Consider the following 25,087-nt stretch of genomic DNA (forward strand, 5'->3'; position numbering starts at 1 on the left):
CGCATGTCTAGACATTCCCAACACTATGGTTTCCCACTGACATTTAACCAGCTATGGAAGAACCAAGCTATGGAAGAACCCCCCCCCCCCCAGTTCCTGCTCTGCTGGGATACGTGCTTCGAGCATCGTAGATGACTTTTCAACGTTGGTTCGCCCATTGTTGTGACATTGATAGTCTTCTGATATATCGCCTAGTAGAGATTACTTGTGTGTTGCCGGACCCAGCAGCAATATTGTTTATGTTCTAGCCAGGCAGTCTGCAACTTGCACTTTCCACCCAGCATTTCCTTAGACCTGAATTTGAAGCATGAGACAGTTGAGGTTAAAGCATGTGCAACCCTCCACATATACGTAACCGAAAGTGGCATATAGAGCACAACAAACCGAAGAGAGAGCATTCCTCCCTGTGAAGCCTTTCCAACTCAGCATCACTTGCAGCGTGTTGAGTTAAATTATCTAGCCCTGTCCACATTTCCAAGGAATGCAAGGGGAGAATCTCCATTGAAAGGTGTTTCAAGGGCCCTTGAAAAGCTTCAACAATCACAGATAACTGCGGATTTAAAGGGCCTGTATGAACCCAGCTTCTATGAAACTTTGTTGATACCCAACATTTTACTGACCATGCGTCTTGTGTTTGCCTGAAATGTGAAAAGCGTCTTTTTAATATTATTTTTCACCCAATGTTCCCAGGCTTTACAGCCCCCGAAATAGAACCTGCTTTTGCTCCAGATTTCAAGAAGAACGCGAGGGTCTTGCCATACACCATTAGCAGTGAAACAAACGCTGAAGGTACACCGAGTACACGTGGTTAAACCCAGGCATTTATTGTGCAAATCAGTACAGCTGACAGTTTTTCAAGAAACCTTTTAAATGTGTTACATGTTGTGGGGCAGACTGGAATGGCACCCTTTCATGTGTGTTCTATACATGCTACAAACCTGTGGAAGAGAAACAAAGTAACGTAAGGGATAAAACATATACAAGATACATAGTAAATTAACCATTCTAGGCACCTTTCAACGCTGAACGAAAAGAAAAACACTCATCAATTCAAGTAAGGCGATTTTTTTTTGTCTCTACTCCCAATAACTCCTGCGATTAAATAAATTATCAGGTACAGAGCTGACAACTAAAGCACCAGCACAATTTGCCACAAATAACGTGTAACCATGCATTCCTATAATGGCACACTCTGGACATATCGGACAATGCATATGACTGCAGTAATGGTTTCTGACCCAGCAAGAACTTGCTCAGCTGCTGGCCTACTTGCAACAATCACTACGAAGGCAGTCTAACACGGATTGAGCTGTCATTTAGAGCAACCAAGCGTAATGTCACACTTCCCACCAACGAGCCCCCAGCGTGAGCGTGAAGTCACCATCTTGCTGAACCTGTGGCCTCTAGATAGTTTCGCTCTCGCTTCCAAGATGGCACGACTGTATAAAAAAAACAAAAAAACATACGCACGTGCTGGCACATGGAAATGTAATACACTCGTAATTGCAATAATAATTTTGACTGTGCTATATCAAGCACAAAAATTAAGCCAAAGAATTGTGTGTAAATAAATTCACTCCAGAATCCACAAGGGGACCCAATGTCGTAGCAAATGATCACAGAAGTGGCCGATGCTTTGCGAGTTTGGAAAACGGTCTTGTGAAAAACGTAAGCAGTGTCATCGTGAAGACATGCATGGTGTTCAGGGCTATAAGTGCCACACATCTAGAATGGCATTATGTGAGACGACTTGAGCATTTTGGACGACATGATGCGCACAGTCTTCTGCTCCATTCTTTCTTGCGAGAACACCTTCAGGAACAGAGGTGCTGGACGTGGTGTCGCTGGGCAATAGCCAGACGTAACGAGTCCTCGCCCTCGCGTCGCTTTCCAGCTCTTGTTTTAAAACTCGCTCGTTTGAGAACATAGCTTTATTCCTGTTCATTGAATCCTCCGTGTGCTACTAACGCTCCGTTTGATTAAAGAATGTAACCATTAATTATACAGGATAGTGCCCAGTTCATCCATTAAATAAGAACTGCTTATGCTTTTTCCAAGTGGGAAATAAGGACGAAAGGTATCTCATATTAAGAGGTATGCAACACTTTACAGCCTCACATTTCGAGGGCAGTTCACTTCTTGAGAAGCTGGTGTCGAAGCACGATGAATGGCACCGCAAAACCACTGCCGAAGAACAGGATGAACTTCAGTGTCAAGGCGTACCGGTTTCCAGTTTTAAAAGGCACATTCTGGAATGGAAACATTTGCACTTTTGATATACCAGAGCCTTGCTGTGCTAACACACTATCATGCAGATTAGGCTTCCACGATATAGCGTCTACGACACAAAACGAAACGTGAGTTTATACCTGACAGAGTTCACCTCTTAATGTAATTATGGTCTTGATTGTTAATGAGTTTCCATTTTACATAATATTGAGGTATCTAAACTATCTAGCCTTGTTCGAATGGAGAACACAGAGGTCATCTTACAGCGCCGGGAACTCCACCCTCATCGTGATGTTCATGGCCTGACCTTCTAACAGCTGAAGTGGTGAACTGTCTAGCATACACTGCCAACCTTCCGAGGCGGGTTAGAGACATTATTCCCCCTTGAGAAGCACCAAAGGTCGGATAAAACAGAAAACGGATATATCTTCCCGTGCAGTAAGGCTTGCCTTACGAGAGCACTCTCATACGTATGCGTACGGTGTCGCCACAAACAGAAAGCAAGAAGCAAGAATATCCTAACATGATGAAAGAATGAAATCACTGAAAGGTGCGCTTATTGCGTTTATTACTTCTACAAATGTTAGAAAATACGAATTTCGCAGCAATCTTCAACTGTATTAATACTAGTTAGCACTATATTGTACATAGACTTTGAAAAATACTTTTGACCAACGTCTTTTAACCGTCGCAATTGCCAGAAACATCAGCCACACCCGGCAAAGATGGCCGGCAAAAGTGTGGCGCTCAATTTTGGAGGGTCCTCAGTTTGGACTCCTTATAAAGAATTAAATTACGCAGTTGAAGCTGTTTTGATAAACAAAGATGTTGAGGCAGTTCCCGACTTTGTGGCAGCACTCAGGCGTCACAAGCCAGATTTCTCGTCTCTTCTGGAGAATCCGTCGAAAAGTGCTCTGCATAGAGAGGTAGTTTCTAAAGCGTCCAAGGACGGTATTGCAGTTGCAGGCAGGACCGCTCCGCATGTTCTGCCTCAAGCTGTTGTCGATGAGGCATTGATAATCAGCGATATGTTTGATCTTAATGAACTGGTGTCCCTCGAACTACTGCTCGCAGGCGAGCAACAGCAACCCTTGTTTCCTGATCTGACAAGGGGGCTCGTTGCTGTTCTCCTGTACTACGATGGTCGTAGAGCCCTCGTCAACGCCCTGCGAACCTTGGTCCAAGTCACAGAAGGAAGAACATGGACACTGGGGTTGAACACAGATATCGTAGCTACAGTAACCAAGTACACAGATGGCCTCAAAGAAGAAGACGGCGTATTCATGAAAGTGTTGGACGCCCTCGGGCGTTTAGATATTGCCAAAGAGCTCGATGTTCTTCAGAAAAATAGAGCACTTGGAGCCCTTCGTTACAGAAAGCAAGTCGTCGACATGATACAGGAAACGCACCAATCACTGGCGGAAATAATATTCTGCTGGGCATGCCAAAGGCCGCTTTCCAAAGAAGAAGCATTGAGAATCTTCAAACATTTAGCATCTTCTGGAAACACAGAAGGCAGTGGCACGCTCGACAGTGTTACTCTGACACTGTTGATGGCATCGCTCTATGTCATGGATGTGAGCATTCTTCAGTCGTGCGAAGATACGTCACCTGAAATTGCAAAGCTTCCTCTGGTGTGCAGTCCTGACCTTCTTGTTGCTCTACACAAGCAGCTTTCATCAGAGACAGTAGCGTGGCGTTTGGATGGCATGAAATCTGTCCTCATGTTTGCTTGGGCTCTGGTTCTTCGTACGTTCCTGCAGTTTCCCCTCATAAGCTTTGATCACGAGTTTGCTGCGTGCCTAGAGGAAGATGATAAGATCATGGACGCTGCAATTGAAGCCAAGGCATTCCAGATGTTACAAAACTTGGTGGTCAGCTCAGAAATGTTTCACAAAGAAGAGTTTTTTCTGAAGAGAGTTCATGGGCTGATAACAGATTTTATCATCATGATGCCTTTGAAAGTGAAAGAGCTGCGCAACCAAGGTGATGAAGCAGCACGGATTATAAATACCTACATTAAAGATGGGCTGACGCCGCCAACGGGCTACCCTCAACACTTTGAGCAGTTCCTCGGACTGATATCTGAAGTCTACTCGAAAGATCCACTTAAGCTGCAGCTGGCACAAGATTACTGGTGCCCAACCGAAGTTACTGCAGATGTTAGCCACATTACCAAGCCACCTCAGAGGCAGATCGCTCTGTTCAAGTTTCTGCGCCTCTCTGGAGACCTGCTCACGCCCACGCAGTTTGTTCCATACGTATCTATTCTACACAGCCTGTCTCAATCTCCGAAATGTGCACACTATTGCTTCAACCTGCTCAAGAACAATGGACTGGGCACGCAGCTGAATTTAGTTTCATGGGACCACTTTTTTTCATCCCTTCACTCCTATTACGATAGCTTACGACAAGAAAGTTCGGTGGGTCTCGAAGCACAACATCTGTACCGTCCGGCTGCGAAGACCATCTCGCCCTTGGAGATTCGCGGATTAATTGCTGTGCTGCAGCTGATCGAAACAGTTGTCCGTCATGATGAAGTTGCTAGGATGACCCTGTGCGAACATCCTCAGCACAGCGCGATAACGCTTCTAGTCAGCTTGGCTGCATGTGGTGTTCCTCCTGAGCTGAAATCTGCATTCTTGAACACACTATCAGCATTTGCTGTGTCTCCAGACGTGGCCTTCAGGGTGTGGCAGGTCCTGGAAGCTGCACAGCTTTTGCCACTACGGCAGGGTGTTACAGCTACGTATGCACCGGGTCTGCACACTGAACTAGAGGAAGTTGAATCACGCAACGAAGAGTACCCTGTAACACGCTCCATGCTGAAACTGATTTCGGCACTCGTTGATCATCCCTTGCCCTCTGGATTCAGCGCTAACTTGCTTCGTTCGGGTTTGGATCCCTATCTGGACTTTGTGCGCGAGTCGGTCTTCCTGAAGTTCCATCTTCGAGGGTACGCGCATGAGAATGAAAAGTGGGAAGTAGCACGGCTCTGTCTCGAGATAGTCGAGAAGCTTCTTAGCAAATACGGACCGGTTGCGGATGAGTCATCTGACCTTCAACCTCTGGAAAATGTCAGTGGTACCCAAGGAGCATTCAACATATTGGCACACTTGCTGCAGAGTGGAAGCTTTCTACAGCTGATATTGCTCGTTCTGGATGAAGGCACAAAGGAGCTAGAAGCACAAACCGTGTTTCGTGGGAAACATAGCTTTGAAGAGGCAACTCTCTTGTGCTTGCGTATCCTCCAACAGACACTTATGCAGCAGGATTATTTTTTGCAGCAAGTCCGAAACAGCAATGCTGCTCTCATCGTCACTTCATTGGATCAATTGCTGATGGCTGCGAATCCAAGCACTGGAAGGCCAGATTATGTCCTCGTAATATCTCAATATATCGTTCATAACGGAGCCATTCCGAAGCATGCATTAGCTGCTTCTAGGATTCTGCTGCTCTTGAGCCAGAATGGGAAGATGACAGAGCACTTGGCCACTGTCTATACCTTTGACAGGAAAACCGGCTTGGACTTGATACAGGGCTTTGCAGAAACGCTAGATGTTGAGGGGGACGCGGACCCACGGTCAGGGAGCGAACGGGACTGGACTCCGAGAGAAGTGAGAACGGCTGCGTGTCAGAGCGTCCTCCGAATGTTGTTGAACTGCCTGGAACACACCTCACCCAATGTTGGTCACTTTCTTCTCGGGTTTGACATTAAACATCCGATTTCAAAGACCACACTTCAAGAGCCTGGAGTGTTAGGGTCTCCGAGAACGTGCCTGCATGCTATACTGTCGTTTCTAGATCAGAGCATCGAAAGCAAGGGCCGTTACGGTCCGCCGTCAGCCATAGAACTTGGCTACAAGTTGGTGTACGTCCTGTGTGCTACGCCCATGACATCGGAGCCAGTCATGCGATACCTCCGCACGACCAGGGACTTCTTCTACGATCACCTGCAGCGACAACCCAGGAGCCTCACTGGCGACGAAAACACTGACACAAAAATTCTTCTCCAGCAGTCGTGGGTGCTACGGTGCGTCGCGCTGGAGCTACGCTTCACGGCGGCCCAGAACCAGAGGTCCCACGTCCAGCGCCTCGTGACCGTCCTCTTGGAAGACAATCCCGAAGTGTTGAGCTGTCCAGTCGAGAATGCTGGGGAATTAGGAAGCGGAAGCTTTCATTCTAGCCTTCCGAGTAGGTCCAGTGCCGTGCAGACGTTCGTGGGACCGGTCAGACGGAAGTTATTGAAGCTCCTGGACGTGATGGACTTTTCTCACAGGACCCCGTCGAAACCGGCCTGGGAATTCTTTGACGCCGCAGAGCTCGAAAAAGCCCTTCGTGAATGCGAGTACCAAGAACCCGGGGGACCACTTCTGCTGGACATTCCGTCTCTTTACCGCCGGCTCTCCGAAGAAGCGGCTTCTGCAAAGGGCCCCACAGTTTTTGGGCAGAAGTCACTAGTTGCGCAGGAGATCAAAAGCGTAATGCAGAATGTTCTGGAACGCAACCAGGCTCGCCAAGCCATGTTTGCCAAGAAACAGGCTTTCCTCGCGTGGAGACAGGTCACAGAGGTCTTGGTGACGACGTGTCCGCTCGATATCCTAGGAGGCGAAACAAAGGTTCAGGTTTTGCTCGAGCTGGCTCAAGAACTCTTGAGAAGGATTCTAGAGGAACGGTCTCTCGCAGAGGTTGTTGCTCCAACCTCTGGTGTACTTTTAATGCTCATGGCTGCACTGCACCACTCACTTCTCCTACTTCTTCCTGATTCATGTTCTACAGGCACATCGAATCTTTTGAGGATGCTTTCCGTTGCCTCGTATTCATCCTCTCTGCTTGCCATCTTAAAGAGCCTTCTAGAGTGTCTAATTCGAACTGGTAGCGGATTGCAGAGAGTTAGGTCAAATTATTACACGTCCCTGCTCAACCTGCTCAGACTGGTGCGAAATCCAACGGATTCTCGGAGCGACGTGGAAGGGGAGAGAGTCCTCCTCGACTCTAGGTCTGACACCGAGCGCCTGCGACAGAACCACATGGAGATGGTGTCCAGCTACGGGGAACAGTTGATGGAAGTGGTGTGCCGTGACGTATGCAGTGGCCATGAAGTGACTCAAATGTTGGCACTAGCAACTTTGGATGTGATCTTGTCTCTAGATGTGCGTCAGCACTGGCTTTCTTATCTGTCAAGGTAAGCTTCTCATCTTTGTCAGAGTAAGGCATTTTTGTAAGTTAATTTGCGCGATTTGTGTTGCACACCTTTTGGAGAACAGGCGTGTCTTTCAGTAGTAGCCGATGGCTTGGAGGGTAAAATTAAAAGGTCAATTTCTGCATTTTGGCCAGAGTTTTCCTTTCAGGCTTTTTAAGTTGGATACGTTTGTAATGGTTGGTCTTCACTCGTAGAAAGGGCTACCTCCGTCATCTCATAGACAGCATCATGAACAATGATGAGGAAATCAAGAACTTCCTCGCCAGAGGCTCCGGAGATGAAGCAGTTCGAAGCTTGTATGTTTTGGAGTCAAAGATGGCGCTCTTTGCCAGACTGGCCTCATCCAGAAAAGGAGCTCAGGCATTACTGGAAAATAGCCTAGTGGCAAATCTGGCTCGATGTGAGGCTATCGACTTCCATCCCAGTCGCCTCCAAGGAATACCAATGCATACACAAGCCATGCAGTGGCTGAAGCCTTCCGTAGGAAAGTGAGTGTGCTTCGGACTTGCTTTGAACTGTTTTAGGAAAAGGTTTGCCTTGCAGTTATAATAACGAAAACAGATGTATTACGTCACCGAAGACCAGATAAAAAATAGTATTAAAAGGCTCTTCTTTTTAGTTTTGTGCAAAGCGACTAGATTAAACTGCCACAGTATGCTATATATTTGTAACCAATTTCAGTAATATTCAACACATTTTATGATGTATGTTATGTGTTCCTATGGCCCACTATATTTATAGCTCGCTTTTTATGACTCAAGACCAAGTACAAATATTGTACAGAGTAACACTGTCCCAAAATTGTAACCTTGATGTGATATCGCCTGCCAAATCAAGGTGTCATTGCACATGGGTTGCAATACTAGGAAACTTTGTAAATCAAGGTGGTTCTCAACTTACGGTATTGCAGCATAGATCTTGGTCCTCAAAAACAAAAATGTTCTTGTGTTTCCTTCCCCAGAAGCCACCCAATACTTATTTTGAGATGTTTCTAGCGCATTTCTTATAGACACTCATCAGGAAGTCCTGCTTCTATTTACCTTGTTCCCATTCTATATGCAGGAGCTATCAGCAAACATTTGTACCAACCCTCCAACTTCTCTTAGCCGTAACGGCAGCCCTGGGCCCAAAGCACCGTGAGGCCCACATACAGATATGCCTCTTCATTGCCGCTCACGCAGAAGTATTTTCCTCGATCCTTCTGCCGCGACACCTACAAGACCTCGACATAGCAGCCTCGGAGGAACTTGCCCTTGTCACCAGCCTTCTCTCACAGTTATCTATGTTAGACGATAACGAAAACGACCCGGTACTCTTTGAGCAACGGGGACGTCTCCGCCTGCTTCAGAACCAGATGTTGGGCCTCCTGCCGTGGCTCACAGTGACGAGGTCGGGCGTAGACCTGCGAGAAAAAATCCTCCTCCTGCGAATCGCATCCGGGGTTTTGACCTTCTATTGCAATCTCTGCACGATATCCTCTTCCGCCGACCGAAAAAGCTGCCGCATCCTTTTTTCTCCTACGATATCTTACGACGCGCTGTACCGTCCAGCCGACGCAGGCCAGGTGTCCTCTAGCCCGCCTAGCCTGAGAATTTTAGTGCAGATTGCTCTCGCGTACACAGCGGATGTCCAGAGGTGTGTGTCTGCTCACACGGCCCTGATGCGTCGGATTGAAAACCTTGCCGATTTAGGGACGTCCGAGCTGGCCGAATTGCTTCCACCAGACGTTGACCAGAAAACGCTTACGTCGATGCCTTCCAGTCAACTGCGAGATGCAGCAAGAAAGCACATATTATCCGAAGCTTCCCTACGTCAAGAGGAGCTGACGTTCCTGATGAACCTTATTGAGCAAGCCTTGTTTTTGCTCTGGAGGCACCTCGAGTACTTCTTGCTGCAGTGTGTCCCGCAGGGGGCAACAACAATCCGGCAGGGGTTTGCGGTTGAAGAGCGCGGATTTCATTCTGGAGCGGGTGCGCAAAGTCGCGAGCCTGAAGCAAGCAAAGGTGCTGTGGTCAGCAGAGAAGAGGTGGAGGCATTGAAATCCGACGTTAGGGGTGTCTTGAATGAATCGTTCTTCCGCGAAGTTCAAGCAAAGGAGCAGTACATTCCGGGACGTGCGACATCGGCGGCGGACCCCAAGTTCTTTGAGGCCCTTGTCAGGAGGTTGAAGAGGTTGGCGACTCTGAATACTGTTTGAGGAGGAGGGTGAGTTTCGTCACTTCCAGCGCCAATAACTGTAGTAGCCACGACTACTAACTGAGGTCTCACACTTTGGTGACGACCTGTTTGTGTGATAGTCCTGAGAATGCAAACATTGCTCAGTGGATCGCACTCTCAGACTTAGCTTCACAAGTGACACCACTTTAAAACTAACCTGAGTATTTTTTAGCCCACACTTTGCACAGCCATGATCATGTTGAACTAGGGTTGCCACCTTTCGGAGTGAAAAATACCAGCTGAGGGAGAGGAGGTGGAATAGAGGGAAAGGAGGAGAGGCTCGTGAGAAAGGGAAAGTGAGTGAGGAACGTTCTAGCTGGCTCGACACAACCACCAACAGCTTTGTACAACCACTGCTCTTGTCCCCACCGAACACAAGACGTAAAGAATAACAATGATAATAATAATAACAATGAATAATCATAATAATGAATAACTAAGAAAACCACTGGTGACTGCGGCGTTGGGTCTTTGCTCCAGATTTATTCAAGCTGTAGTGGAATGTTGAAAGGAAAACCCCGTAAAAGCCCTTATGAAACGTCTTGAGCCACAAATACCAGCAAAAGGCTGTTGGTATCACCTTCCTACCAGCAACCGGCATAGCGCGCAAATAACCGGCCGTGCCGGTATAATACCGGCCTGGTGGCAACCCTATGTTCAACGCCTGCAGTGCTCGCAGTTTATAATATATGAAGTGTTATAATATCATGCCTGTCTCCTATGGAAGGCAAACCAGGCGTGTTACATGTTTCCTATTGATGCCTTATTGGTTCTGTGCTATGTATAGATGGCAGTGACAGGAGTCTGAAGGTGCAGGTTATCGGGAAATTGTGCCGCATGATTAAGGCCCTCTGTTTTCTGCAGCGGCAACTTCAAAATTCCGCGGCACAGGCTTGTAAATTCCACGGTTTTCCGCGGTGAGCACTCAACGGCTGCTTGAAACAGGAAACGCTTTATTTTCTTGGATAATGTGGGAACAAAAAATAGTTTAAAAAATTACAGATTGAAAGCACTGTTGTGGCTCAGCATTACATACATGATATCTTGTGTTCTCCTCTGATGCGGTCGGTCGCCTGCAATCATTTTATACCTGCTGAAAGATCTTTCAACATCTACAGAGTTTATAGGAGTGTTATAGGAAGGAGTTTACAATACATGCCCTGGGGAAGTTACATCTTCAGGACACCCTTTTTTTGTTTCTGGGCTGTAGGCGTTATTTAGGAGTCGTAACATTTTGAAGGCAACCTCCCAGACATCAAATCAAAATCCCCCACTGCAACAGCTGAACTGCACACGGGAGGGACGCCGCCCCTTCCTCAGGCGAAGTATGCACAATAAACTTGGGCTAACATTATCTTAAGCTAAGCTATAATCCGTCTGTGTTTGTCCTGCAGCTTGGACAATTTCGTAAAGCAGGCTTCACCTCATGCAGGGAAGCGTCAGGTGAAGCCCACACTCGGGAGGTGTCGTTCGTATTCGGCGAATAGTCAAATATCCGGAAACCCGAATATTGGGTATTCGATTCGCTAATCGAATTGAACGAATCGAACACTTCGAGTGATTGATATTCGATTCAAATTCGATAACTCGAATATCCGCACACAAGGAAACGAGGAATTCCTTGAAATTCTGTGCCAAATGAAGGATTCCGTGATAACCCCGAATTCCGCGAAATTTCGCGGAATCGCGGAAACCCGAGCGCCTTACGCACGATACATATCATGGAATGTTATTGTCGCTTTTCCGTAAAACTACGAACAAATCCTTGTGGATTCTGCATTAGAAATGCCAAAGTTGAGTGTAGTAGACGTAAGACATGGCATTATGTACAGGATACGTGAAAAATGGTGCAACAGGAAAGTTCGTGATTGTATTACCATTGAAGCAGATTCTTGTGAATCACACCAACACAGAAGAATATTAATTGCCCCCGCAGACTCTGGTGGTGCATGCCAAAAACGTTGTACGGCAAAAGCAACTGACGCTTCAGGATTTCAGTATAACCTTCTATTTTTTTTTACGGATCCCGTTTTGTATATTTAGTGGTAACAGCAGCCCACATGACACTTCGACCTTAGTGGATCTGCATCCATACCAGTGGAAAAACTGGGCCAGGGTCTCCTACGAATGAAAACAGAGCTGAAATCATGTTTGAAAAAGCATCATTACAGCAATTTACACAATAGTATCACATCTGCACAGCAAAGTTTGTGCCCGTACCCTGGCACAAGTCAGGATGAGAAGGAAAGCCAAGCCCAAGGCTCTGTCCCTCTGTTTATCAAAGTCTTTGTGGTTCGCAATGAACACAAGTCTAGCGTTGTCTATCCCTGTTTGTTCTGAATGATGCATACCCTAAACGTGAAATTCAAGCATCATGGCCACGCAATAGCTGTCCACATGTTCACAATGTGTATCACAGCATTCATGTTACTCAGGAAAGCAGACTATGCCATCATTGCCATGTTTTCCAAGTAACATGTTGACACATGCATTGTTGCTGCAGTCTAGCGAGATTACATATAAGAGTACATATGTGAGAGCTCTCGATGTAGTGGACATACAAATTGTGCACCACAAAATGATTTTATGGAAATTAATTGAATTTCTGCTTAGGCTTTATAGATAATGTGTGGTTCGTTAGATCATTGGCTGATTCAGGGTCGTACTCTTCTCTTTTTCAGGCTGTGGAAACGTGGAAGCTATCATTACACAACACAATTTTCACTTGTTGATATTTGTACTGCATCCTAATTTTTGTATAAAGTGCTGTCAAAGCTATGAAGCTTGTGCTACTTTCGCAAGATCTCGTGTGCTGTAGTCTTGTCTCATCACTTTTGACATTACCTACGAGCTTACCAGAAGTGAGGCAGCCAGAGAGGAATGAAAAGAAAGCAAATCTGAACAAATCTGAGTTTATTTTGATGACTGACTAGATTAACCACATAAGTGCCATAAAAATAGCTGATAATGCAGCTGATAATGCAGCAGATAAATTGCACAACTCCTATTATAGCAATAAAAACACATAATCAGCTCTTGTATGTGGTATCAAAACGAATCGCAACATCTCACTTTTGCTAATGTGTGGTATGGAAAGTAGTCTGTATCACATTGGATGATTAAAGAAAAGTTCCCAACTTGTCTTTAGATGCACCCTAAAAAGTTGTATGCTTTATAATTTTAAGCTGTCTGCTTTGCTGCTATGTTAGAGTTGATGTAAGGTTCATGTTAATACTTGTTCCAAGAATAATGAACATGCTCCATTTTTAGTCAATGACACCATGTTTGCTACATTCGTGCAGCATTGAAAAAAAGATTGGAATTGTATGATGTCTACTGACTGTAGTGTAACATCTGTGCCCTGGTTATGAATTATGTCTTCATAATGTGGTTAAGTATTCACGCCACAAAATGTGCAGGAATGAAACTAAACATTTGTACAATACAGAGTTAGCATCCTTGTATGCCCTTGCCTTAACAACACATCACATAACTGTGATTTATTTTTCTGTGTGAATATAAGCACTTTCCCATTTTGTATTTCCCACAAAATACTTAAAAAGCATCCATCATTTGAAACTGGCAAAAAAATGTCCAAAAAAGCAGAGTGGGAACCTGCACAGGAAATGAGTGAAGCTTAAGGTGGTCATGTGATCATGATACAGTAACGTACACACACAGTCAGACATTGCATTCTGAGCAGAAAAACATGTCTTTCGTTGGTTATCTTTTCGATCGTTTTTCACGTAAATCATCCGAGTACCACAACAGTGCATGACATCAAAAACAGAACTGTTACATCTGTCCAAATATAAATATTATTCTGGCCTGTAGATGTAGATGTAAATGTAAATGAAGAATGATCAGACATGCCAAAAAACATGGCATGGAAAAAAATAAAATAAAATAAAACATGGCACAAAATGAATTGGTGAAGATTCCAAGACCTGGGTTCCTAATATCGGGACTGATTATTTAATTCTGGGACCGATCTCTTTCTGGGAAACTACAGGCAGCACTAAGGCATGACACATGTGAACTACGTGCTAGTGCATGTGCAAAACTTTGAAATCAGGGCCCCAATCTTGCACTAGCACATGGCGAGCGTTATCGTCATTTTTAAAGTTGGCGTGTCCAGACGTCTCACGGTGACACGTGAAAACCGTTTTGGTAAGTCGGGGCTTGTTTATCTCAGTGATCTCAGCAAATAAGCATTTTCTTTTCTTTGTTTACAGAGATTCTGAAGGAAGTGGGGGGGGGGGGGGCACTTCATGTTTACCCTGCCTTGGGCGCAAACATGCCTCGCGACGGCTCTGTGCAGCGTGCACTGTATTTCATCACAAACAAGACAGTTCCATGGGATGTGCGTAATTGATGTGTTTCCATTTTGTGAAAACTGGTGCTGAAATTTATAAAATGCCAGAAGCAGCTTTTAGGGAGGCCTGCTAAGTAGACCGTAGACATTTAGGCGGTATACCCATTTCAAAAGTGGGCGCCAGTCTTTTGAAGACAACATAGGGTAAAAGCGGGTGGTTATGATTATTCCCACTGTGCAATGGAGGGTTTGCTACCTGGGATTGTTTGTCTGAACTCTTGCGCTCCAACATGCAGTGTTGGGCACAAAAGAGAGTTTTGTGGAATGTGTTGGTGGGGGGTGTATAGTCCATTCCCGTATCATGTGGGAAGGCACACGTATGCAAGACCGGAACATGCCTCAATCACAAGATGTGACCACCAGAGGTGCTTTCAATGTGTCGCAGAAGTACTGGAATAAATGCATGCAAACGCAGGGGCACTGAGGGAGAAAAGACATTGGCCGGCAAGTCCACATTTGCTGACAAATCAGTCCCTGAATTGGATGATCAGTTCTCGTACCAGCTCTATCTATATCTACAGCTAACTCACTCACGTGAAAGATTCATACTCAAATCTACTTTTCTGCGTGACTAGATGCCAGTAGTATAGCCAGAAAAGCATTTTGGGAGGGGATCTGTGGGAACTTTAGATGGGGAGGAGAGATTTCACCTGTGTGTTCCCTTTCCAAAATGCACTACCAAAGGTACAAATCTGTGTTGGAGTTTGCCTCCCCTCCCCTCCCCTCCTGGCTATGCCACAGCTTGATGTACAGCAATAATCATTCTATGTGCACACACCACGTACAACTGCGCAACACGTAGGGCACAGGACTTCATGCAGACTTGGCACTTCCAATGCAGTATTTTCGTTTCACATTTTATCGGGACACAAGAAGATAGTGGTGATTTACGTTAATTACACTTTGTGCTACAAATAAATGCGTAGTTTTAGTTAGAACTGTTTGCAATATGCTCAGGAAAGACTAATATGCTACTTTCTGAAGGTAATGCAGAGATTTGGCATGCATTTGTGTCTGGCTTGTGAGTAAGCGTTCTCACAAACTGAGCAAAATCTGGTTGTCGTTTTAGCCACCAAATGCCATTTTTCATAAATTAACAAACGCTAAGACTTACGGAGCAGCAGCACATTTTTCTAGAAGGCCAGTGTTCGCTGCACATTCTTTACACACAAACACTGCCCTTCTTTTGTGCACAAAGTCCTAAGCCCCAGTAACCAATAGGTGCATCAGCTCATAGGGTGCGAAAGATGAGGATTGCACGTGTAGGTGACATAGTTTGCTGCATAAATGATGTCTTCAATTATAAGTTTCCCTGCCTTTACATACTTCAAATAAGCAATAAGCAGTGTTTGAAGCAGAATTTGGCTTAAGCAACTGCAAGGAAAATAACTACGTGTCCAGACACGTATTGCTTCAGGCAAGGTATTTACGGATCAGCAGGTAGAAGGTCCTGTTTGGAATGACGACGGTGTGCTCCAACGTTTCGTTGGTCATAGGACTGGTGTCTTTGCCACTTTCCAGCCACTGCATGATAGCTGTCCGTTCGTATGTGTACCCATCTGCATTGCACCAGAAGTGAGATTAGTGAACTCGCCTCATTTTGCTCGTATATTGTGCATGTGTAGAATTTCTTCAACGTGTACTGCATGAAAGGGTACTGACGCACAATTTCTCTATATTTGAATGTTGTACAACGCACACAGCCTTGATGGCTACATATAAACAGCAAACTTTTGTCATGAATGAAATAGAAACAGCATTAATATATTTGGTACCTTCTTTCGTTATGGGGATGGGTGTTATAAATATGGTGCTCATTTAGGTATGGATACAAACACCTTTTTTGGGGAATTTGTTTATATTTATTTAGCAGAGACAACTTGCAAACGATAATCTCAATGCCCCAAATACTCCCATAAATTCTTTTGTTTCGCAAAAGATCCACCTTAGCGGACTTGACAACTAAGCACTGCAGCACTGCAAATACAACCAATTGATTCGAACCACTAAATGTCGCGCAAAAAGTGCTCCTGGGAAAAGTGAGAATTTTTTAACTGCAAAATAGATGCATGATCATTACCTGCAGCCACTACAGGATCCTTCATGAGCTCTTGAGTAATTGGGCAATAGAATTCCTCAGGAAGTGTTCCATCATCATCTGGAAGGCTGTAGTGTTGCCATAAAGGATTCTTGAGAGTGTGGATCTCTCGCAGTAATCTGTTCCGTTGGCCCAGAGCCTCTGCCGAAGTAAAACAGCATTCTTCGGAATGTGGCATACAACAGAGGAATGTGTGAAGCAGGGGTAGGGGAAGCAACGTTTGTAAACTGCGACGCACGCGACATTGCTGTAGCTACTCCATACTGCAATAGAGAGGACAGCAGGAAGGAAGAGGGAACAAGGGGAGGGGGGTTAGTATGAGTCCTGGGCCAACTTCAGGGGATACCGTGCAGACATTTGTCTGGAAAGTCTGCCGGAAAACCAAGGGGAAAACCTCGTACATTTCTGCGCTCTGGTTTCTCTTGATGTACTACCCAACAAGGTTCAATTCTACACCTTCCTGGAAGTGTGAAGTACGACTGAAGAGTCGCAGCTGATTGGAACAACTATAAACTTTCTAACTTCAGTCGAGCCTGTTTAAGACAATACTGACTGGAATGCGAAATCGGATAGTTATATCGGAGTACCATTTTGCATGAACTTTTGTGAAATCGCCGGTGAGGATCAGGTCAATGAACAACGAAGTAGAATGGTACAAGTAGAACACAGAGCTGAACATGCATATTTGCCGAGAGCACAAAAAGTAGTTTATGTATCTAGCTCTAAATTGGCACAGCTTTTCCGAGGCTTTTTAACCGCCAATGCCACGTGAGGCTCCGTACCTCTTAAGATCGATGACTTTGTCCATTGCTTGTCATCCAGTGTTGTAGTCAACATCATCGTTCTCACTATCAGAACTCCATTGTCCATTAGAATGCACCTCGTCCATGGGTAATTCATGGACATGTGTTTGAGTGGCGACACACAACTGTGGTACACATACTGACATATTGGGAGGCACCATACTTGGCAACATGTTTTTGCGCCGGTATAAAAGCTGTCAAGCATGTGCAACTTCAAGTCAAGCCACGTGCTTTTCCTCATTCGCTTCCTAGAACTGCAGACGCCATCGTAGCACGTAGCAACCCAGAAAAAAATTGAGGGTGAGAGAATGATGTGGAGGGGGAGCAACCTTCTCTACTTCTTGCGAGTGCCTACGAAGTGGTGCGCCCTGCAACACGCGCATCTAATCCAGTAACTTCCCCCGTGTCGAGGAAAGAGAAGGAAGGGGCTGAGAGAGCGCGCCCTGTAATTCGGTCTGTGGCAGTAAAATGTTTGGACGTTGGCCGCCCAGTCTGGTCAGTTTTCGGAGGAACAACACAGCCCTCGTCGCCGGACAGCCACCTATCGTAGCCGATGGATTGTCTTCGGCAGACCTGCGGTATCCTACGATCGGCAATCATCCGTCTCGTCACCATGTCAGAGGCGCTACAGGCCACTAGGGCTGTGCGAATAGCAAAATTTGCATTGCAAATAGTTTACGAATATTTCGCTTGCACTGCGAATCGAATCTGAATAATTTCTTCAGACGGCGAATCGAATTCAGATAATCAGAAAAGGCCCAATTCGAATAATTTCAAATACCTCGTGGTGAAATTTTTTTGTGCTCATTAGATGATGTTGTGCTCCAAACTTGCGCGCCTTTTCACCCAGCATAACATATGGTGAGAGAAGGTTCCCTCTGTGTTGTGTATGGTAGACTGCATTAGTGGGATCAACTGCATTGAGAGTTAGTCAACATGTTCCATGCAGCCTGCTTCGTGTGCATCTCTTCATTTCTGTGTCTACATTGTGCATTTCCTGCACTTTTTTTTAGAAACTGCACGTACGTATTTCCGTCTGTTGCTGAACATAACTCCGAAAGATGGGAGTACATTTATTGGAACATGCAGTGCCCAGGGTACAGTGTTGACCATGAGCTCACGGAAGTTGTAGACTTTAGTGACATAATATTGTTAACAGTGTAACGCGGGGTTCACCTAACACCCGAGTGTAATTAGGTGAAGCCGACTTGCAGAATGTAGCCACGCACCAAAAAAAAACAAAGGCGGTGACGTGAAGTGGGCTCCACCTAACTCTTGTATGTAGTGAGGCGAAGCCCACTTGCAGAATGACGCTAGCGATACCTCGCGTTAGTACTGTTCGAAAAATATTCGCAAATTTCGAATACTGAAAATAGGTTGCGAATAGCATTCGAATAGCATCGGATATTCGTTTCATATTCGAAATTTCGAATATTTGCACAGCTCTACAGGCCACCAGTGATGCAGCAGTGGGTGACATAGTGAACATCATTCATGACTGGAAGAAGAGTCTAAGGAGCCCAAGGCCCTCGCCACCGCCATTCAGGAGATAATTGATGACGAGGCCTTTGAACAGGAGTTCCTGGAAGCCTCAGGGTATCAAGACTATATCATCATTGCAGTTTTCAAAGCTCGCTGCTTCGTTGTGCAGAACCCTCCTCCTCTCTTCGCCTCTCTCACTGACTGCGCTGGCATACTCGAAGACTGACGGAGTTGCCCTGTTGCTGTTTCTGAGGTATGAGGCAGGCCTGATGAAAGAGAGTCTGGAGGGAGTACCAGAGAGGATTCAGACACTCCAAAGGACTGCTTCAAGTGTCAGCAAGAAGGATACATGGCAAGAGATTGCACTACTGAATCCGTACAACACATGGGACCTGATGGCAATCCTGTGGGGACCTGATATAATCCTCCTGCCCTGTTGATGGGTGAGGATTCGCTCGCCTAGCATGAGCATCAACAAGTACGACACTGTTCCCGTCGAAGCCAGTGATCCAGAGCCCCGTGTGCTGGTCACACCTTTTGGAGAGATAAGGCTGTGCTACATGCTCAAGAGCGGCAGCCTGCGACGTGCAAGGCACACCATGTCAACTGCTTTTCAGAAGTCTGTCATCAGGATCGCACTTGCTGGCAGAGGCTTGATGATGTGCGCCCAGACAGGGTATGTGAAAACGTCTGCACTGGTCTGCACTGCCGAATGTAACGACATGGAAGCAGACAACCAGACCCGATGACGCTCAAACGTTTACTGACAACAATACGAAAACACACACAACAATAGGGCGTGCTAACGGCGCTATATGCCCTTCTTCGTCTTTCCTCAACACCCTCTATGGAAATTGAACCCTTTTTTGGGGGACGGCAAAAACCAGGGCGGGTGAAGGGAAATCCATGATATAATCCCGGCACTTGTGCATGGTTTTAATGCGCTGCATCCTCACTTTTATGCTCCTAGAGGCTACGGCCCTTGGAACTGCATCCTCCCTTTGTTTCAATGCGTACCCTAGGGTATGCGTCACCCAGTGCGGCAGCTCCTTGCATCACCCCCCCTCCCCCAACACACACACACAATAGCTCCCTTTCCATACCAGTCGATACACGATAAATAACAATATACCGTAATTTCACACGTATTAGCCACGGCCTATGCACAATTTTTTTTTTTTCGGGGGACCTCTGCGGCTTATCTGATGACTCTCTTTCCGGGGTATTTTCCCCATATGTCGGTTTTAATGAAAGCATCAACAGTGTCTCTGGAACAGCACCGCTCTGCCAATGCACGAACAATGCATAACAGGGGAGCGTCCACGTTTGAGTAGACTGACCTTCCTGCTTCCTGCAATGCGGCTTTAACGAAGGGGGTGACAGTGATTCATGTCGTCTGGAAAACCACTGACCCGTCGATACAGAAAAAAACATGCAACAAGGGCACAATACGATCTTGGTAGAACACTAGAACTGACCCCCTTTGTTGTACACCATGCTGACCCCGGAATATGGACCACGAGGTTTATGGCCTTCTCTACGGTCTCCTTTGTCGGAGGACCTGCAGGAAGGGTTGAACGTGATATCCATTTTAATTGACTGATTTTATATCTGCACCACTGGTTTACCGCACAAATCAGTTGCGTCGTATTGCCCGCGGCTTATCTGCCAGAAAATTTCCAAAATGTTCCTAAAAACCGGTCATGCGGCTTATCTGCGGTGCAGCTTGTACGCGTGAAATTACGGTAATAACACACACAGTAAAAAAAGAAAAGAAAAAGATCAGGTGCGTGCAGAGGGCTCCTCATGTTGACTTTTGCGTCACCCCTTGCTGCAGAGGAGCGACCATACTGGTGCAGCACGTCACCCTCTTCCGTCGCGTCACACTGTGCGGACCACAACCCCCGCAACCCCCCTAGTGACGCCACTGATATAAACCGGCAATTTGATAGTAAACTCAGAGCCATCGTTACATTGAAGTTCGTAATAACCAGGCTCGACTATACTGTAAATGGTTTTGTAAACATTTTATGTTGATCTCTTATCTTGGTTTCCGAAATTCTTTATTTGCATCACAAATGTTGCTGTGTGGAATGTGTCTGAAGCTATACACGGCCTCCTTACCTATCTTGAGCGCAGTATTGAGGCTGTCGTGCGTGAGGTGTAGAAGCTCTTGCCCGTCAATGCACTGTTCCTGGAAAGCTGGCTTGTACTGGCTAAGCCCCACTTTATCGAGCCAATCGCAGACGTCACCCACAGACCATTTTCCAACGGCAGCCAAGCCATGCGCGGTTGGTGCTTGATGCCTTGTACCAGAACTTGGCCTTGAGCTTTCTGCCGATGATGGGGTTTCGTCCTCTGTCGTCCCTGGCTCTCCAAGACTCCAAATTAGAACTGTCCGGTCATTAGATCCCGTTGCCAGAATATTTCCATCACTCGAGAAGGCACAGCAAGGGATATAATTCCCTTGCTGTGATTCCAATTTCTGAAGAAGCTGCCCAGTAATCTGAAATATTGTACAGCATGTACATTAGAAAAAAAAGTATGTACACATCTGGTAAGGTCAAGAGTATTTAGCCACATCTTACAGCCTGATGGCACGTAATAAACATGATTCAGGAAGTAGTGACAAGTAATGTCTGACAAAAATATCCCTCAGGACATGAACGAGGATTTGGCAGAGCATTGTTCCTTTGCCAGATCTGCGAGATCCTGCAATATCGTCTGAAACCCTTGTACAGCAACGGGCAAACTTTCTGTAAGCTGCTTTTTATAAATTCAACACCACTTGGGCATTTCTTACAGCGCAATCCCGTTGTTACGAACTTGCTCAATTCAAACATCCGGATAATTCGAACTGACGCTTGAATCCCGTCAAAGCCGTATGTATTTGAATGGGGGAAAAACGTCTCCATGTACACACAAACATATGCGACGGTTTATTCAAACAAAATTGGCTGGCGGTCTGCCTACCGGTGCGGCGCTGGTATGCGTGATACTTGTGCAGGAGGAAAGAGGGGCAAACGAACGAATCGCCATAATGGTGTGCGCAAATGCCATTTAAGTTGTCTGCAAAGCAAGTAAGCCACGCTGTTTTAAGGGGATCAACCCGCTTCCTGTTGACTACACAGCCAACAAAAAGCCGTGGATGACGTCCGACATTTTCCCGCATTGGGTCCGTGTGATTCGCTTTAGCGGGGTTGTGTTCCGCTGTTCGTGTCGTGGCTGAAGTAATGCATGCAAACGAGAAAGACAGATTGTTTTCAGCCCCCCCGAGAGGTTTTGATGCTTGCCCGTAAATAAATATGTTGGAATACGAATGAGCTTCTTACGTTTCCGGCATCGCATGACAGCGAATATGCGGCAAGGCCTAGCAAGCAATGATGCGTCTCCAATGCAGTTACAGTAATATGTGCTGCGAGAGCACCAGGCCCTCAATCAGAACGGCTCCCTTTAGTTCCAACTCCACTTTATTCGAACCAATCTTTGGTCCCCATGGAGTTCGAATTAACAGGGATTGCACTGTATTTACATGGGAATGGGCGCTGCATGAGGAAATCCTTAAATAAGGGATATTTTGAGAACAGAGAAACTTACTGCATCCCATATAATGAGTCTGTGGTCTCCAGCCCTGCAGAACAGAAAAAAACTAAATCGTAACAGCACAAACAACACTGTTGTTGCAATTCTGAAAGTGGCCCGAATTCCTATTATCGCAAAGCTTTTCAGAGTCGCATCCGGAGACATCAGGTATTGCACCAGAATAACATGCTCACAACCTGTCCGTAGCAGCAGCAGCAGCAGCAGCGTTGCTTCCCCAACTTTACTGAGATCATGTTCTACGTTGTGTCGCATTATACATGTTGCCATCTGCTCCATATAGGGTTTATTCACATGACAGGGTTTATATAGGGTTTATATACAGGGTTTATATAGGGTTATGTAGGACATATAGGGTTTATTCATATCCACAGGAGAGCGCCACTGTCGTTAGCAGATTTGCTTCACTTGACCAAATCTTCCACCAACTACAGAACTGAAAATGGCACTAACAAAGATAGTACGTGCCAAGATTGCAATAATGCTGACATGCCACTTCATTTGTCATATTCTCTGCTCCTGATGTTGCATTCCTTCGCCTCATTGGAGGCCTTCATGGCCATTCTCTACAGGAAGCTTGTGCCTCTGGCGCTTGCGCTATGGTAGCCGTCGCAGTGCGACACATGCTGCTAAGGACAGGGTTTATACGGGAAAATAAAAGTAGTACCAATATTTGAGCGTCCAATTTTGCGTTAATTACGTTAGCACGATAATTATATCGGTAAATACAGCGTTATACGTGACAAAGGCAGGACAGTGGTTAAACTTACGATGATGCTATAGTGGTCCCATCAGGTGAAAAGCGACAACACATAACGTTGCCGGAGTGGCCCTCGAGTGAGAAACAATGGGTGATGACACAGTGCGTCCCAACTTGCACCTTCCACACTTTCACAAGGTCGTCATTCCCGCAGGAGGCGAGGATGTAAGTGCTGTGTAGGGTCCCTTGTGCAGCTGCCACAAAAAAAAAGAAAAAAAGAAGCTCATTTTTGTAGATAGATTTTTTAGTGAACAGAACAGTGTTTATTTTTTAAAGATTTTTTAGTGAATAGAACATTGGCGCTATAACTAAATTTGATGCTTAGATTGACGATAGCTTTTTAGCAATGTCGAGAGCAGTGTATGTCCATCCGTAACAGTTGTGGAGAGAAGAACGAAGAAGGTATAGTTTGGTTTTGGTGCATGGGAAGCAAGTGGTAACAATGGCCTTATGCAGGTACCCATTTAAATGCCTATGGCGCAATGCACCCAGATGCAGCCAATTTCCGATTCTGTTTTCGTTATCTTTTCTTTTTAAATATTGATGTAGATAAAAATGGTGTTTTAAGAAGTCCTCAGAATGTATGTATATGGAGCCATATCGGAATGATTTGAGAACATAGCAGAACAAGGAAAGCGAGCTGGTGTGAACTAGATGAAAACAAGCCTTCAAGTCTGGTTTTTTAGTCTGAGTCGTGTCGCTCCTGTGCTTTGTCCGGTGTCTTCATCGTTCCTCAGTCTGAAGGACATGCTTCCATGCATATTAATTTGCGGAGTTTGGAACTTAAATGCAACCTATCCGTGGCACTCACAGCTTGCTTCGTACTGGGGGCTGAAATCACAGCCCATGACTCCCAAGTCATGAGCCTCTGCCCTTGTGAACAGACACTTTCCATGACCATATCTTGCATCCCAGAGCTTGAGGTCTCCACCTGTCCCACCTGAGACTAGAAATGAGCTGTCGGGGGAAAAGCAGCATGCGGCCACCATAGCTACGTGCCCTTCCAGGCTCCTAACACATTGAAAAGTAGAGGTTAGGTTTCCAAAATATGCACTCGCCATTAAGAAAGAAGTAGCGGATCACCTTATGATTGATCTTGTGCTGAGGTCCCAAAGAACAAGTGTCTCATCATCCCCTCCCGTTGCTAGAAGGGCACCAGATAGTGAAAAGCAGCAAGCTCGTAACGCTGCAGCACTCTGGTGTTGCAGTTGCGTTACTTGTTCCCCTCTCTGCGTTGGAAATGTGTAGTGTTTCAGTTTTTGAGCTCATATAGTAGATGATTCATTTCCACAGTTTCCTAAGCGGTACTTAGTTGGGCAAGGTAAGGATAAATCTCTGTGGGCACCTACATCCTGCTTAAGGAATTCACCATGGAAAACATTTTGGTCTTTACCATTCATGTTGAAATCTACAGTTGCTAAGGTCTCCTACAATTCTGCATGAACTATCCAGGGAGTATCATCACGTGCTAGTGGCAGAATTTCATGAGAATTGATGGTGTGGTAAATTATAGATTGCAACATTTAGGTTAGGTTGTTAACTTATAAGATATTTGTGTGACTATCAGACAACAGTGCAATGTTCCGCTTCATTCGTTACCTGAGTGTTCCAAAGGATGGCAGTTCCGTCTATCGAACAGGATGCGAGGATACTTCCAAGGGGCGAGAATCGCACAGCATTCACACCGTACCTGTGCCCCAAAAGTGGGGAAAACTCTTCTTCAGCAAAGCGACCTATGGCATCAGAGCGCCAGAGTCTAACAGTTTTGTCGTTGGAACATGTTGCTAAAGTATCTTCGAAAAAATCGCAACCGGTAACATCACCAGCGTGAATGTCTAACGATTGCTTGATTTTCCATTCCTGTAACATATTCGCAACCGGACACTGTGGGCCAGTAGAGGGTAGAGGCAAGGCAACTGAATGTTGTGTCGTTGTGTTAGCTCGGTATGTTGACTGCCGCAGCTAGGCAACACATTTTATCCAATCGGGTACGACTGGTCGACTGGTACCGACTGGTACCGTTAGTTGAGAGGGACGGGATGTTTCGGTACGCCGAAATGCTGTGCCGAAAAATAACGTGGAAAACCTAAACATAACCCTGTAATTTCTCTTTCTTGGCTTGGACTGACCCGGTTTCGGTAATATCTCTGTGCGGAAAATTGCTAGGCTAAATAACACTGTACAATCAGAAGACCCACAATTGCTGATTTCAGTTTGCAGCTGTCGAGAGCTGAGCAGTAGACAGTAGACGAGACCATTTCTTTCTACCGTACACGCGCTTCCCAAGAGTGGGCTGTGTATCTCAGGGCCATAAAAATGC

The 25,087-nt window shown here is 45.7% G+C and overlaps 2 protein-coding genes across 2 annotated transcripts; one reads left to right on the plus strand and one right to left on the minus strand.

Annotated features, from left to right (window-relative positions):
- The first annotated feature begins 2,944 nt into the window (after window positions 1-2,944).
- LOC135386120 (nuclear pore complex protein Nup205-like) lies at window positions 2,945-12,686 on the plus strand. The gene is made up of 4 exons (XM_064615872.1): window positions 2,945-7,414; window positions 7,627-7,920; window positions 8,495-9,637; window positions 12,331-12,686. Exons 1-3 carry the CDS (start codon window positions 2,955-2,957, stop codon window positions 9,627-9,629), a joined length of 5,889 nt encoding a protein of 1,962 aa, XP_064471942.1. The 5' UTR covers window positions 2,945-2,954; the 3' UTR covers window positions 9,630-9,637; window positions 12,331-12,686.
- On the minus strand, window positions 12,548-25,010 carry LOC135386122 (WD repeat, SAM and U-box domain-containing protein 1-like). Its single transcript, XM_064615876.1, has 8 exons — window positions 24,367-25,010; window positions 23,851-23,996; window positions 23,579-23,778; window positions 22,778-22,961; window positions 22,005-22,038; window positions 20,532-20,913; window positions 16,105-16,263; window positions 12,548-15,583 (listed from the first exon to the last, which is right to left on the minus strand). Exons 1-8 carry the CDS (start codon window positions 24,634-24,636, stop codon window positions 15,438-15,440), a joined length of 1,521 nt encoding a protein of 506 aa, XP_064471946.1. The 5' UTR covers window positions 24,637-25,010; the 3' UTR covers window positions 12,548-15,437.
- Between the last annotated feature and the right edge of the window lie 77 nt (window positions 25,011-25,087).

The sequence above is a fragment of the Ornithodoros turicata genome, chromosome 2, assembly GCF_037126465.1.
Source record: "Ornithodoros turicata isolate Travis chromosome 2, ASM3712646v1, whole genome shotgun sequence".
Taxonomy (NCBI): Eukaryota; Metazoa; Arthropoda; class Arachnida; order Ixodida; family Argasidae; genus Ornithodoros; species Ornithodoros turicata.

Bases quoted from the DNA above. Each gene is read 5' to 3' on its own strand.
- LOC135386120 (XM_064615872.1), top strand. From the start codon at position 2,955: ATGGCCGGCAAAAGTGTGGCGCTCAATTTTGGAGGGTCCTCAGTTTGG. The intron at 7,415-7,626 runs GTAAGCTTCTCA...CTTCACTCGTAG, and splicing joins TGGCTTTCTTATCTGTCAAG to AAAGGGCTACCTCCGTCATC. The intron at 7,921-8,494 runs GTGAGTGTGCTT...TTCTATATGCAG, and splicing joins CTGAAGCCTTCCGTAGGAAA to GAGCTATCAGCAAACATTTG.
- LOC135386122 (XM_064615876.1), bottom strand. From the start codon at position 24,636: ATGTTACAGGAATGGAAAATCAAGCAATCGTTAGACATTCACGCTGGT. The intron at 23,779-23,850 runs GTGATCCGCTAC...TCAATGTGTTAG, and splicing joins AGCACAAGATCAATCATAAG to GAGCCTGGAAGGGCACGTAG. The intron at 16,264-20,531 runs GTAAGGAGGCCG...TTACTTCGGCAG, and splicing joins CAATACTGCGCTCAAGATAG to AGGCTCTGGGCCAACGGAAC.